General features: G+C 38.1%; 1 protein-coding gene and 1 long non-coding RNA gene across 3 annotated transcripts; both read left to right on the forward strand.

The window, feature by feature from the left end:
• Positions 1–1854: 1854 nt before the first annotated feature.
• On the forward strand, positions 1855–8422 carry LOC109204586 (uncharacterized). Of its 2 annotated transcripts, none has more exons than XR_002064095.2 (3): positions 1855–2070; positions 5347–5472; positions 8375–8422. It is a non-coding gene; the product is annotated as an uncharacterized LOC109204586 (long non-coding RNA). The 2 variants fall into 2 exon arrangements; XR_002064096.2 differs by having other exon boundaries at positions 1856–2070; positions 5347–5456; positions 8375–8409.
• A 41-nt stretch (positions 8423–8463) lies between these two features.
• Positions 8464–12814, forward strand: LOC109204585 (protein NLRC3-like). Its single transcript, XM_019365908.1, has 6 exons — positions 8464–8512; positions 8597–8695; positions 8929–9027; positions 10369–10447; positions 10610–10838; positions 11007–12814. Exons 3-6 carry the CDS (start codon positions 8930–8932, stop codon positions 12812–12814), a joined length of 2214 nt encoding a protein of 737 aa, XP_019221453.1. The 5' UTR covers positions 8464–8512; positions 8597–8695; position 8929.
• Positions 12815–13457: the final 643 nt, after the last annotated feature.

Below are 13457 nucleotides of genomic sequence, written 5' to 3' on the forward strand. Positions count from 1 at the left end.
GACAAACTGAAGTGTTCGTCTCATCCTTTCTACAAAAGTGTTGCGTTAGACTATATTTTATATATTGACACATAGATTAGTTTGATGCTGACAGCACCACTTTAATGTGACTGCATCACTTTGTTAATTAATATGCAAAATGTCATGACCATTGATCAATGTCCATGAGTACCATTCACTTAGAAATTAGCCTTGGAAATTCATCTCATGTAAACAATAACGTGGCGCACAGCGTGACGTGAAAAAAGGCACATACCTTTGACGCTGCGTGACGAACTCTTTATTCTTCATCCACACCTAAACGGCACTTCGAATCACCGAAAATGGAGATTTTTTAAAACTCAATTTTTGCATTTACTCTTTATTGAACAAAAAACACAAAGTTCAGATAATTTCAGTTTTATTCTACTAATAATCACCTGTCACATAAAGTGTAAGGAGTAAATATTTAAACAAGACATTCTTCAGGCGAAATAAAGACACTCAAGACAGTTTAGATGGTAACAACGTGCGCACGCTGGGTGAGCGCTGCTGTCTCAGGCTCACCACCAGCGTATGTGGCAGTTCTTTATTTATAGCGTTTCAGAGTATGTGTGTGTGTGTGAAGTTTATGATCTCAGAGTGTGTGTGTGTGTGTGTGTGTGATTCTGAAGAATGGGCCCCTCTTTGTATTTGGGAGTGTATAGATAAGAACGTCCTGCTCTCCCCTTCCTGGGAGTGAAACGGCTCGTAGAGAACCAGGTACAGAGGAAATATACTGGGTGAATCATATCTGAGAACACTATGCTTTTGTCTTTCATTTAAGCTTCACTTCAGCGAAACAGTAAAACCATAAAATACGATTAAATGGAAAGAATAAATGGGTAAACAACTATTAACACTAAAATTAAAGATAAACTTTCAATAACGTACAAATGGCAGTGGGAATAATACTTGAAACATTTGAAAATCTCTTAACATAAAGACTCATAAAACCTCTAACAGACAGCTGGTGTTTAGATTACAGTTGAATAACAACTGAAAAAACTGATACTTGAATCATTTCTGGAGCAGGTTGGACATCAGTCTTCAGTATCTATCAACATGCTGTGGTGAAAATGGCCTTTCCATTAGTTTTAATTCAAACACAAATAACAAGTATACAACATGAGAACATCTGGAAATAAAGAAGTATATAGAAGTAAATGAAGTGGGGTTCAGTCAATGGGGGTTATCCAGCTGTGTGTTGTCGGTGGTATATAAGCTTGACAGATAAAATATATTCATGAATCCAGCTGCAGGGCCAAGAGTGCCAATATGACTTAATACTGGCATATATAATCATTAAATATGTCATTTAATGATTAATTTAATGTGTCATTAATAATTTAAATTAGAAATAAATATAGATCAGGCGTGTCAAACATAAGGCATAAGATTTCACAAGATTTTCAGTTTTGAAAACAAAATGAGCAGCATCTGACTGCATTTCAATGATACTGCAGACTGCAAAGCTAAGTGCAGAATTTAGGAAATGGCTAAATTGATACCTGTTTGTGTTTTCAGCCATTTTCCTACTGACAAAACCTCCCTTATGGACATTCATACTACACAAAGTAATTAGCCAATAAACAATTAAATGGCAGAAAAGTTTCTATCTTTTCATTTTTACTAAAGAAACTTTTTTTTTTCTCACAATTACAGCTAAAAAAAAGTTGAGAGTCTGGATAATTTTACACATTTCTTACAATTTAAAAATGAGTCATGCTGACAGATTTCTTTCTCTATCAGCAGCTTTTTTCTTCATCATGTAGAAAAACAGATAAATATGTGATTTTTTACACTGACAGAAAGGAACGTTTCACTGGTCTGGCATGTTTAAGATCAAAGTGAGCGGTCTGCTGCTCTATTGATGTAAAATGAGTTTGAGCTTGTAGTATAATGCCACTCCTTCTGAGCCCCTCCCACCCACTTCAAGTCCTGCCCCCTTTCAGGTTAAAGTGAAACTCAAACTGAAAAGCTTAACAGCTCACCTGTCTATCAGTGTTTAGTGTCAGGTGTGGAGTGCAAATTCTTTGTGCTGAACAAACTGTAAGTTCACTTTGTTTCCTCATTTAATCGTTAGTCTTTAGAAACTTTACTGTTTGTTTCTTCTCTGTAATGTCTGTACAAAATGTTCAGCTCTAGTTTCAGGATAAGCTGATTTCCAACATTTCTACAGTTTTTAATGTATTTACCTATTGTGAAGGTAAATAGGCTTCAGTGAACAGGCTGTACAAAGAGGTTATATGTATAATAAAGAAATGTTCTGTTATTGTACCTAAAGTTGAATCAATCCAGTACCTTACAAAACTGTTGTTATATTTGCTGTAAATTCTGCTGCCCTCTTGGTCTGGTCACTCTTTAAAAAAAGATATTTTTAATGTCACTGAGACTTTTTACCTGGATAAATATATAGAAAAGTCACATTTCCAAAAACTGATACTGAAACTTCTGCCTTAGGACAGGAATGGTGTTTGTTGCTCAGGTATGATGTCATTCATGAGGGATACATTTCACGTTTCACATATATTACAGACCAAAAAGCTACTTCTAGTAGATTAAACAAAATTACTTCCTGGCACAAAACCTGGAAAAGTTTTGGAGGTAACGACGTAAATTATGATTTAACATAGATTTATCCTCCAAACATATTCAGCATGTAGTTTCTGTTTAAAAATACTACGACACAAACAGTTGGCTCTCCTCTAACAGAAAGTAATGTTGACTATTTACACACAGACAGAGAAGTCACTTAGAGACTAAATTAATTTATACCCAACAACATTTATAATAAACTTGTATCTTTCTTTTTATTACCCAAACCATTTAAAGATAAATCCATATCAGTCACAAATTTTATTTCATCACAGTAGGAGTTTCTTTGACTCTGTCCCTCCTGCTGAGCTTGAAGGAGATGTGTCTCATTTCCTCATTCATACAGTTGATGATAAAGATTGTATCTCAGTGCTTTAAGCTTACTCGTCTACTGAATTTTGTCTTTGAAATCCAAGCATTGACATCCTAGTTAATTGCCTCCTCAAAGACCGTCTTCAAGATGAGCACTGTTACCATCAATCTGTCAAAACAAACAATAAAAATCTGCGTCTGATTCCAGTTTGTTGGTCTGGTGAACCACAGGTGCACCAGACTCAAATAAGCGCTCCTCCATACTGTCACCATTCATGAAGTGAAATATAAAGCCTATGGTCCCAGATAGTTCTGTGAATATTTAGCTAACATAAACCAATGGAAGTATGTTGAGAGCAATCAAGGACTTACTTGGTGATGTCACATTCTGTCCTGCCACAAGATAAATTGTTAAGTTGTAAAAACTTTCAATTTAAGGTAGAAGATTCTTTATTTGGTATGTGTGCATAAACCAGCAGTCAAGGCACGTTGCAATTCTTGTTCAGAGCTCTGTCAGTCAAAGTAAGAATGGAAAATAGACAGAAATAAACAAGAGTACAAGACTAATATGAATTCTAAATAATAAATCATAAATTCTACCCCCTTTACAAGCAGGGTGGCAGTATATACATAAGAGTAGTGATGGGTATCGTTTAGGTTTTATCCGATACCAGTACCAAACCGGTACTTTTGAAACGGTGCCGGTGCTTAAAGAATGGAGAACACAAAATTTGTCCTAAAACCTCTCATGTTCAGCTGGTTTTTTGTAAAAAGATAACAATGTTAGCCTTTTCTGCAGCTATAGGGCATATCTGGTAGCCTATCAATCTAGGCTGGAAGCAGTGCTTAAACAATGGAAAAACACAAACTTTGTCCAAAAACCTCTCATGTTTAACTGTTTTCCACTTTTTCTTTGGTCATTTTAGCCTTTTTGTCCAGGGTGAAGGGAGTATCTGCCATCAAACAAGAAGACAGCCGCATGTAACTACGATGGTGTTTGCTAGTTCACCTTACATGCATTAATGTAATAATGTGGTTAGCGTACTCAACGTTAATTACACACGAACAACATTAAGCTACTCACGCAGAGGAGAACGGCTGCTGCTGCCATCATCATCAGTCATCATTTCTGCTACACTGGCAGGGCTAGGGGCCAGGACTCTCCTCTTCGGGTTTTTGGGGGATGTTGCTAACTCCGGGTCCGATAACAGGCACCACACCCGCAGTAGATGTGCTCGGTGTGAGGTCTCGCAGCAAGCTATCAAATACAGCGCATTTCTCGGCTTTTAAAAAAACGCTATGCGTCGCCAGGTGTTTCATTGGATTTGAGGTGGTACCTCATTTGCACAGTATCACAGTATCAGCTTAAAGCACTTGTTGCAGGCTGCTGAGTTTGCATCTTTTGCTGTGAAGTACAGCCAGACTTTTGACCGCTTCGCCTTGGGCATTTTTAATCTGTAGCTCTGCTCTAAAAGAACGTACGTACCTGGCCCCGCCTACTATCCTCGGAAACGTAAAATGATTGGCTAGAATCTAAAGTGTATCACATCTCAGGAAAAAAAGTACCGAAATAAAGCACCGAAATGTGCGCTGCTTTTCGGTCTGGTTACTACCGTTTATGTCAGAACCGGTGCCATCATGGCACCGGATACCGGTACCCATCCCTACATAAGAGTCCAATTATATTGCAAATATTACACAGTTAGGACTTCTGGCAAGTAAAGTGGGGTAGTGTGGGGTTATTATTGCACATTGTTCACTGGTTTTTGTTTGCCATCAGTCTGACTGTGGCGGGGATGAGTGATGGTGCTGTCCGCTTTCTGTCTGACATTGTATGTGCAGTTCTTGTGTCTGAGCAGAGAGTGAGCTGGATGGAGTGAGTCCCTGTTAGTTCCCTCTGCTCTTTCTGGCAGCGCTGTGTGTACATAGAGTCCATAGATGGATGTTCTTTAACAGAGATTGCTTTAATTCATCAACATGGAAAAATCTGACTGTTTTTAGAACAGGGCTCCATGATGTTCATTATCCTGTATATATAATGTTTTACATCCTCTTTAAAGCATAACCCTACTTGAATACTACAAAACAAATGCAAATGTGTCGAGAATATTGTGTGCTCACAGTCAGCTGTTTTACTGGTTGGTGGGTTCATTGAGCCACGTCTGTACATGAAAAAATGTCTCTGCTGTTTGTTACCAGCAATCTAAGACAGATCATATGTATGTAACCATGGCTACAGTTTACTTTTCTGAGTGTGCTATCTATGCATGTATGACTTAAATTATGCACAACGTGTGTGTGTGAGAGAGAGCTTTATAACATATATATGGTTGAAAATTGTAATGCTGGAGCTGTGAGGAGAAATAATGTGGCAGAAATAATGAGCTGTAGTTTATCTGTTGGCTCATTTTTTTGCAGAGGGACGCTGCAGACAGAGAAACAGTCCATCCTGGTCCTCCTGTTACTCACAACTTGTCGAGAGTCGTTCTGGAACACGTCTTGTGACCGAGGCCAGTACTACGCATCAGGTTTGATCTCATTCAGGTAATTTTGTTGTTAACCCTGGGATTTCTGTACTGCAAAGACAGATTACCTCTCACCAGGCTATGTTGCCATGACAACTTATGCTGCAAACCTGAACTTCTTTGCTGTTGTTTCAGATCAGAGATCAACAGTTATCAAATCTATATTTTTGAGTCTGATTAATTTGAAAACTTTACTGAGATCAACAACTGCTAGTTACTACTTTTACAGTGCACTTCCTCCCCAAGGTCAAAGGTTAAATCAACCTTTAGTTGCTTTTCAGCTCTCTGAAAGGATTCTCAGTATGTGTGTAAATAATGCCACAGCTCTGAAAAAAACTCCCACTTGTTTTTTGTTTAGTCTCATTCATAGACTCATACAGACTCTGCTAACATACTGAGTTGATGGGATAAACACATTTATGCTTCAGTTAGTAGCTTCATTAAAACGGTTTATCATCTACAGTGTTTTCCCTCCTTTGTCACAAACTTTGAGCCATTTTATCTCAGAGTTAGAAGGTTTCATGTCTTCACACGTCAGCAGAGATGGGCAGTAACACGTTACTTGTAACGTGTTACTGTAATCCGATTACTTTTTTCAAGTAACGAGTAATGTAAGGGATTACCATTGCAAAAACAGTAATTAGATTACCGTTACTTTCACATAGGAACGCTGCGTTACTGCGTTACTAAAACCGTGAGTTTTTTGCGAGAATGTCTCATGACAGTGACGTAAGCGAGTGCGATGTTCGTGACAACAGCTGTGTGCAGATCAACAACGGATAATATATCGAGTGCGGAGAGAGTATGAGCGTGCAGCGTTTAAAGCGTGGAAGTACTGACCTTATTTTGAGTTTGATTCCATAAAAAGTGACAAAAACATTAGTGTCCGTTGTGCGTGGGAAGAAAACTTCTTTTTACAGCGAAAAAACCCCTAAACTTCCAAGCAAGCACCAGATGCGCTACGACTGTAATGGGAAATTGACAGAGAAACTCGTGGAGTCTTCAACTGACCACTGCGGCACACCTGCACCAGGGCAAACCTCTGCCTACCCCAGTCCTGCTTTACAGGTGAAAATAGAGCAACTAGTTTACTTTATTTATTTTCTGCTGTGTTTTACTTGCATCTACTTGAAAGAGTGAGTGTAAACACAAAAAAATATTTTATTTTATGTGCTGGAATGTGCAGAAAATAGGTTTAAATGTTAAACAAATTTCTTCCAGTCAGAGAATGTTGCATATAATTTAATTTTTTGCTTGATGCATAAAGTTAAAAGATTAAAACTAATAAAACAAGTTTTAAGAAGAGACTTTTCCATTTGATTACATTTTGTATGATAGATTATGCAGAAAAAGTAGAATTGGGCTGAAAGATCTATCGCTTTATTACCTATTCAGGTTGTAAATTGTGTTTTTAAAAAGTAACTAAGTAACTAAGTAACTAAGTAATTAATTCCTTTTGAAAATAAGTAATCAGTAAAGTAACGGGATTACTTTTTGGGGGAAGTAATCAGTAATTAGTTACTGATTACTTTTTTCAAGTAACTTGACCAACACTGCACGTCAGTATGTGAACTGACGCCCCAGTCTGACAAGTCAGACAGCATATTTACAAGTGAGGCAATGAAGGAGTGTCCTATGCACATACACCATTAAATGACAAGAAACCATTTGAACAGACACATACATCAGTTTGTATGCAAATAGTAAAAAACTGTCTTTAAATAAAGGTTTTTAGTGGAACTCTTTATTTGATTTGTCTTCATTAAAGGGAGGTTTTTCTTTTTCTTCAACTGTTTTGCTGTGAATATTTACCTTTTTTAAAATCATGAGTGTAAGTTAATGAACAGATTATTGTTCATAATTTTCTGTATTTGTTTCTGAGCAGCAAAAGAAACTCTGAAATGTGCGAAAGTCAGATTAGTGCCAAGGTTAGTCCTGTTCATGTGTATGCAGGAAAGCTGTGTACTGTGGGATTCATGAGCCTTTAGCAGGAGGAGAGTCAGAAACCATCAGTCAGAACTCGGTCACATCAGATTCATATGTTTAATCAAGATACTGAATTTGCTGGTTTTTGTTTCCCAGAAGAAAACTGTAGTCTCACCATTAAAGTCAAACACAACAGTGTGCTGCTGATTAAGTCCTAAAATAAAATGGTTTGTTATAGTGTGTGAGTTTATTCAAGTTATTAACTTATGTATTTTATTCATCAAACACTTAAACCATGTTCACTCTTGTTTAACTATACATGAAGTTTTTGCTAATGTGCAGTGTTTAGCTAACATGATCAGAGGTGTCAGTGTTTATGTGACGTCGGCGTGTTGTCCATGCTGACATACATTGGAGAGAAATATGGAGGAATGATTATAGAGCAGTGATCAGATGATTAATCCATAGTCTGTGAACAGATGGACGCTCCATTCAGCTTCAAACTTCAAGATTTTTGTGAATTAAAACATATAAACTAATAATTAATTGATAATGTAGATAATAGTTAGTAACATCCATGTTTGGCTGTCTACTTTAATACTAGAAAATTCTACTAGATAGAAGGGGCCTATTAACAGCAAATCAGTACAGTTCTCTGCACAGTACACAAGAATAATTAAAGTGAAGTTTTTAACTCTGCTTATCCTCTTTGAGTCATGGATCAGCGGAAATGTTTTAGAATGTTGTTCAGACGTATTGAACTGACTAAATATTAAGCTTTCAGTCACAGTGAGTCAGTGTGTGTCAATGAATGCTTCGTGTGTGCTTCATGGCTCCATCTAGTGGACTGGTAGTAGAAGTAGAGCAGCTGACGGCAGCTTTCTCTGCCTCACACATGGAAGCAGAAAAGAAGCAGCTGATATTTGGACAGCACACATGATGGAAAGGAGGATTTCAGTTGATGTGCACATGAATGATTAGTGTTTCCTCTGCAGGTGAAGGTAGAAAGTGTGTGTGAGCTGATGTGGATGTGAATTCAGCAGCATGGATCAGTGTGAGGACAGAGAGGAGGGAGTCCCTCCCTCTAAAACCACTCTGTGTGGGGAACATGAGAGCCAGACCAAAGCTCAGAGGTGAGAGGACCATCTCTAACTGTCCATGACTCTTCTCCATGTCACAGCTCAGCACTCACATCACTGCTCCATCATTATTCACAGGAACCAACCTGGACCTGAACCCAGCTGTGTGTCCTTAAAGAGTGACCCCTCAAAAGATTTTAATATTGATTTGAAACAAAGACATCTATCTGACACAGAGTAAGTATGTCTCAGTATTAAAATGGGGCTGGAAAAATATTTCAGAGGACAAATTGTTGAATACAATAATTTGAATTTTGGATGATTTATTATATCTACTGTAGTTTGCTCCATCATATTCATCGTGTTTGTAACTTGTTTTCTAGTTTATACAAAACTATTTTAGTTTCACAATTATTTACAGAATTTAAAACTTAACCCTAAAGTGTGGTTTGGGTTTTTTTCTCTGTCAGGATGTACCAGAAACCTGAACCCAGCTGCGTGTCCTTAAAAAGCGACATGTCAAAGGATTTTAATCTTGGTTTTAAAGAAAGTCCTTCTGCTGCAGAGAGGTAATGCGCCACTAAATGTTCCCACTGACTTAGTTTGAACTGTTTTTTCTGAAAAAAATGTCCAACTCGTTTAATGTCACAGCTCAGCTCTTTTTCCACACACTTTTATGTTCATATGTAAAGCTGTGTGTTTTTTCCCTTAAACACAGCAGTCAAAGATTGAAGAATGAACATTTTTGCATTTGTACTGTGAAGAAGCTAAGTGTCAGTTTTACATACTGTATTAACATAATTGACCTAAAATCAAAGTACATAAATTTGCAGCCAATGCCTCGGGCATTTTTTATACAACTGTTTAAAATTAATTACAAATGAAATCAGATGTAATGTTTTGGGTTTTTTTTTTATTTACTTTGTGCTTTCCTTCGAAAAACATGCGTTCACTGTTTCTTCCTTCACTAAACATGATCACAGTATTCAGGAAAATAGCTTCACAAAAATGATTTTGCATAACAATTGACAGATCAACACCATTTTAAAACTGGCATATAGTTTGAAGTCCACACTTTGGAAATGCATTCAAAAAGAGAAAATGGGGCAGTTGTGGTCTGTTGTTTTTTCTTTTTGTGAGTTACGTTCACTGGAAGAACATGATGCTGGAGCGGGAATTATTACGTAGGTGTTTTTACCTGTGTACTTGATTTCTGTTGACCATTATAAACATGTTTTTATGTACGTTTATATCATATGTTATGCTACTAATATATGAACACCTGTTGATGCTCAGATTTGATTCTTCAAGATAATAATTGGTACTAATGGGTAGTTTTGAAATGTTATTTTTGTAATAGTTTTTATTTTATGACAGGTTCACAGGGTGATTGTTATGAGTTGTGGCTCTTTTTCATATTGCAAACTGTTTGAAGTTAAATCAATTTCTAATCAGTGAGAAATTGGGTTCACTTTGGAAGGGTAACCCATTTTAAGTGCTAAAAATGTCAAGTAGATTAACTATTTCTTCCTTTAAGACAAACATAAAAGCCATTATTTTTGACTCTGACTTGACCTCATCCACAAACACCTGTCAAAAAGGACAATAATGAAGATGGATGATAAGATCTGGGAATAATGTTCACAAAGTTCTTTGTCTCATGAGATGTACTTCACAAAAGAGTAGGTTTAAAATTTAAAAATGTAATGTAAAAATAAAAATAAACGAAATCCAAAAATAAAACTCTTCATACTTCTCATCTGATCTGATCTTCTCAAATGTCAGAGAGAAGGATCTCCATTTTACAAAACACCAAGAGAAACATCAAAACATCTGTTGTGTCCTTTAGCTTGTATTTATCTCTGTGTGGAAAGTCATAATGTGAACTAATTCTTCATGATTCTTCATAGAGTGGACCAGGAGAGTTCAAAGGTTCCCAGTGATCAACCTGCCAAACACCATCAGACACATTTGGACTCTGTATTTATGGTCTGTACATGTAAAACAACTGCTCTTACATCTGTTCTATTCACTGTGATCTCCATACTGCACTTTATAGACCACTGAATTGTTAATGTATCCATGATGGATCTCAGGTTTTGTTCAATGATTTCAGTCTGGATGGATTATTCATATCGTCTTCTGTTCCAGCTGTTAGAGGACAACATCGTGACTTTTGTGAAGAATGAGCTGAAGAAGATCCAGAAGACTCTAAGTTCAGATTACCCAGCATCCTTAGGGAGCCAGAAAGAAGACGAGGGGGTCTTAGAGGATGAAGATAAAGAGGAGACCAGGAACAGCAGACAAGCATTTGTGAAAATAACGCTGCACTTCCTGAGGAAACTGAAGCAGAAGGAACTGGCAGACTTTCTGCAGAGCAGTAAGATGATGTCTTTAAAGATTTAAGATGCTGCATAAATGGGAAATGAAATTATATATGAAAAGATGCACAAACTTAGATTCAAATTTTTTTTTTGAGGGGACGAAAGATGTAGGGGTATTTACTGAATAATAATTCCATCATCAAATGTATTTATTGTGTTTTCAGGAATATTTGCTCCAGATTTTCAACATGAACTCAAATCTTCACTGAAGGAGAAGTTCCAGTGTGTGTTTGAGGGGGTTGCTAGAGCAGGAAACCCAGCCAAGCTGAATCAGATCTACACAGAGCTCTACATAACAGAGGGAGGGACTACAGAGGTCAATGATGAACATGAGGTCAGACAGATTGAAACAGCATCCAGGAAACAATACAGACCAGAAACAGGAATCAGACCAGAAGAATTAACAATCCGACCAGAAGACATCTTTAAAGCCTTACCTGGAAGAGATAAACCAATCAGAAGAGTGCTGACAAAAGGAGTGGCTGGCATTGGGAAAACAGTCTTGACACAAAAGTTCACTCTAGACTGGGCTGAAGACAAAGCCAACCAGGACATCCAGCTCATATTTCCATTCACTTTCAGAGAGCTGAATATGCTGAAAGAGGAAAAGTTCAGCTTGGTGGAACTTGTTCATCACTTCTTTACTGAAACCAAACAAGCAGGAATCTGCAGCTTTGAAAACGTCCAGGTTGTTTTTATCTTTGATGGTCTGGATGAATGTCGACTTCCTCTGGACTTCCACAAATCTGAAATCCTAACTGACCCTACACTATCCAACTCAGTGGACGTGCTATTGATAAACCTCATCAGGGGGAATCTTCTTCCCTCTGCTCACCTCTGGATAACCACACGACCTGCAGCAGCCAATCAGATCCCACCCTGTTGTTTTGACATGGTGACAGAGATCAGGGGGTTCAATGACCCACAGAAAGAGGAGTACTTCAGGAAGAGGTTCAGAGATGAACAGCAGGCCAGCAGGATATTCTCCCACATCAAGACATCACGGAGCCTCCACATCATGTGCCACATCCCAGTCTTTTGCTGGATCACTGCTACAGTTCTGGATGTGCTGAAAACCATAGAGAAAGGACCCCTGCCCAAGACCCTGACTGAGATGTACATCCACTTCCTGGTGGTTCAGGCCAAAGTGAAAAAAGTCAAGTATGATGGAGGAACTGAGACAGATCCAGCCTGGAGTCCAGAGAGCAGGAAGATGATTGTGTCTCTGGGAAAACTGGCTTTCGATCAGCTGCAGAAAGACAACCTGATCTTCTATGAATCAGACCTGACAGAGTGTGGCATCGATATCAGAGCAGCCTCAGTGTACTCAGGAGTGTTCACACAGATCTTTAGAGAGGAGAGAGGACTGTACCAGGACAAGGTGTACTGCTTCATCCATCTGAGTGTTCAGGAGTTTCTGGCTGCGCTTCATGTCCATCTGACCTTCATCAACTCTGGAGTCAATCTGCTGGAAGAACAACAAAAAACATCCCATCAATCTGAAACAGATAAACATTTCTACGAGACTGCTGTGGACAAAGCCTTACAGAGTCCAAATGGACACTTGGACCTGTTCCTTCGTTTCCTCCTGGGTCTTTCACTTCAGACCAATCAGACTCTCCTACAAGGCTTGCTTACACAGACAGGAAGAAGCTCACAGACCAATAAGGAAACAGTTCAGTACATCAAGAAGATGATCAATGAGAATCTGTCTGCAGAGAATAACATTAACCTTTTTCACTGTCTCAATGAACTGAATGATCATTCCCTTGTAGAGGAGATTCAAAAGTCCCTGAGATCAGGATATCTCTCTGCAGAAAAACTGTCTCCTGCTCACTGGTCAGCTCTGGTCTTCATCTTACTGTCATCAGAAAAAGATCTGGATGTGTTTGACTTGAAGAAATATTCTGCTTCAGAGGAGGCTCTTCTGAGGCTGCTGCCAGTGGTCAAAGCTTCCAGCAAAGCTCTGTAAGTAAATATGGGCCTATCTCTGTCTGTTCAAAATGTTTCTTCTACCTCCCTGAACAAAACAGAACAAAACAAAACACAGATTCTGCCTAGTGTGTTTGTGCCAGTGAGTACTACAGAAGTATGACTAACTCTACCAGCTTCTCACTGGTTTAGATTTAATTATATACAACAAAACAAACAAACAAACAACCTTTATTTGTTATACAGAGTACAATATGTAGTGAAATACAGCTACGTAGGTATAGCTGTGTTTTTTATTGGGCAAATTTGAAGTGTTTTATATCTGACAAATTTCAGACCAATTTATTTTAGTTAACCATGAACTGTAGTGCATACTTTGTTTTTGTTTTCTAGGTTCAACATTAAGTGATTTCATTTGATCATATCATTGTTTTTCAGACTGAGTTGCTGTAACCTCTCAGAGAGAAGCTGTGAAGCTCTGTCCTCACTTCTCAGATCCTCATCCTTTAGTCTGAGAGAGCTCGACCTGAGTAACAACAACCTGGGGGATTCAGGAGTGAAGCTTTTGTCTGATGTCATCAAGAGTGTTTACTGGAAACTGGAAACTATCAGGTCAGATTTCAGACTTTTCCACTGATTACCACTGAAAATAAAAGCCACTAAAACCTGTATAGAATTCTCAA

Source organism: Oreochromis niloticus, linkage group LG23, assembly GCF_001858045.2.
Source record: "Oreochromis niloticus isolate F11D_XX linkage group LG23, O_niloticus_UMD_NMBU, whole genome shotgun sequence".
Classification (NCBI taxonomy): Eukaryota; Metazoa; Chordata; class Actinopteri; order Cichliformes; family Cichlidae; genus Oreochromis; species Oreochromis niloticus.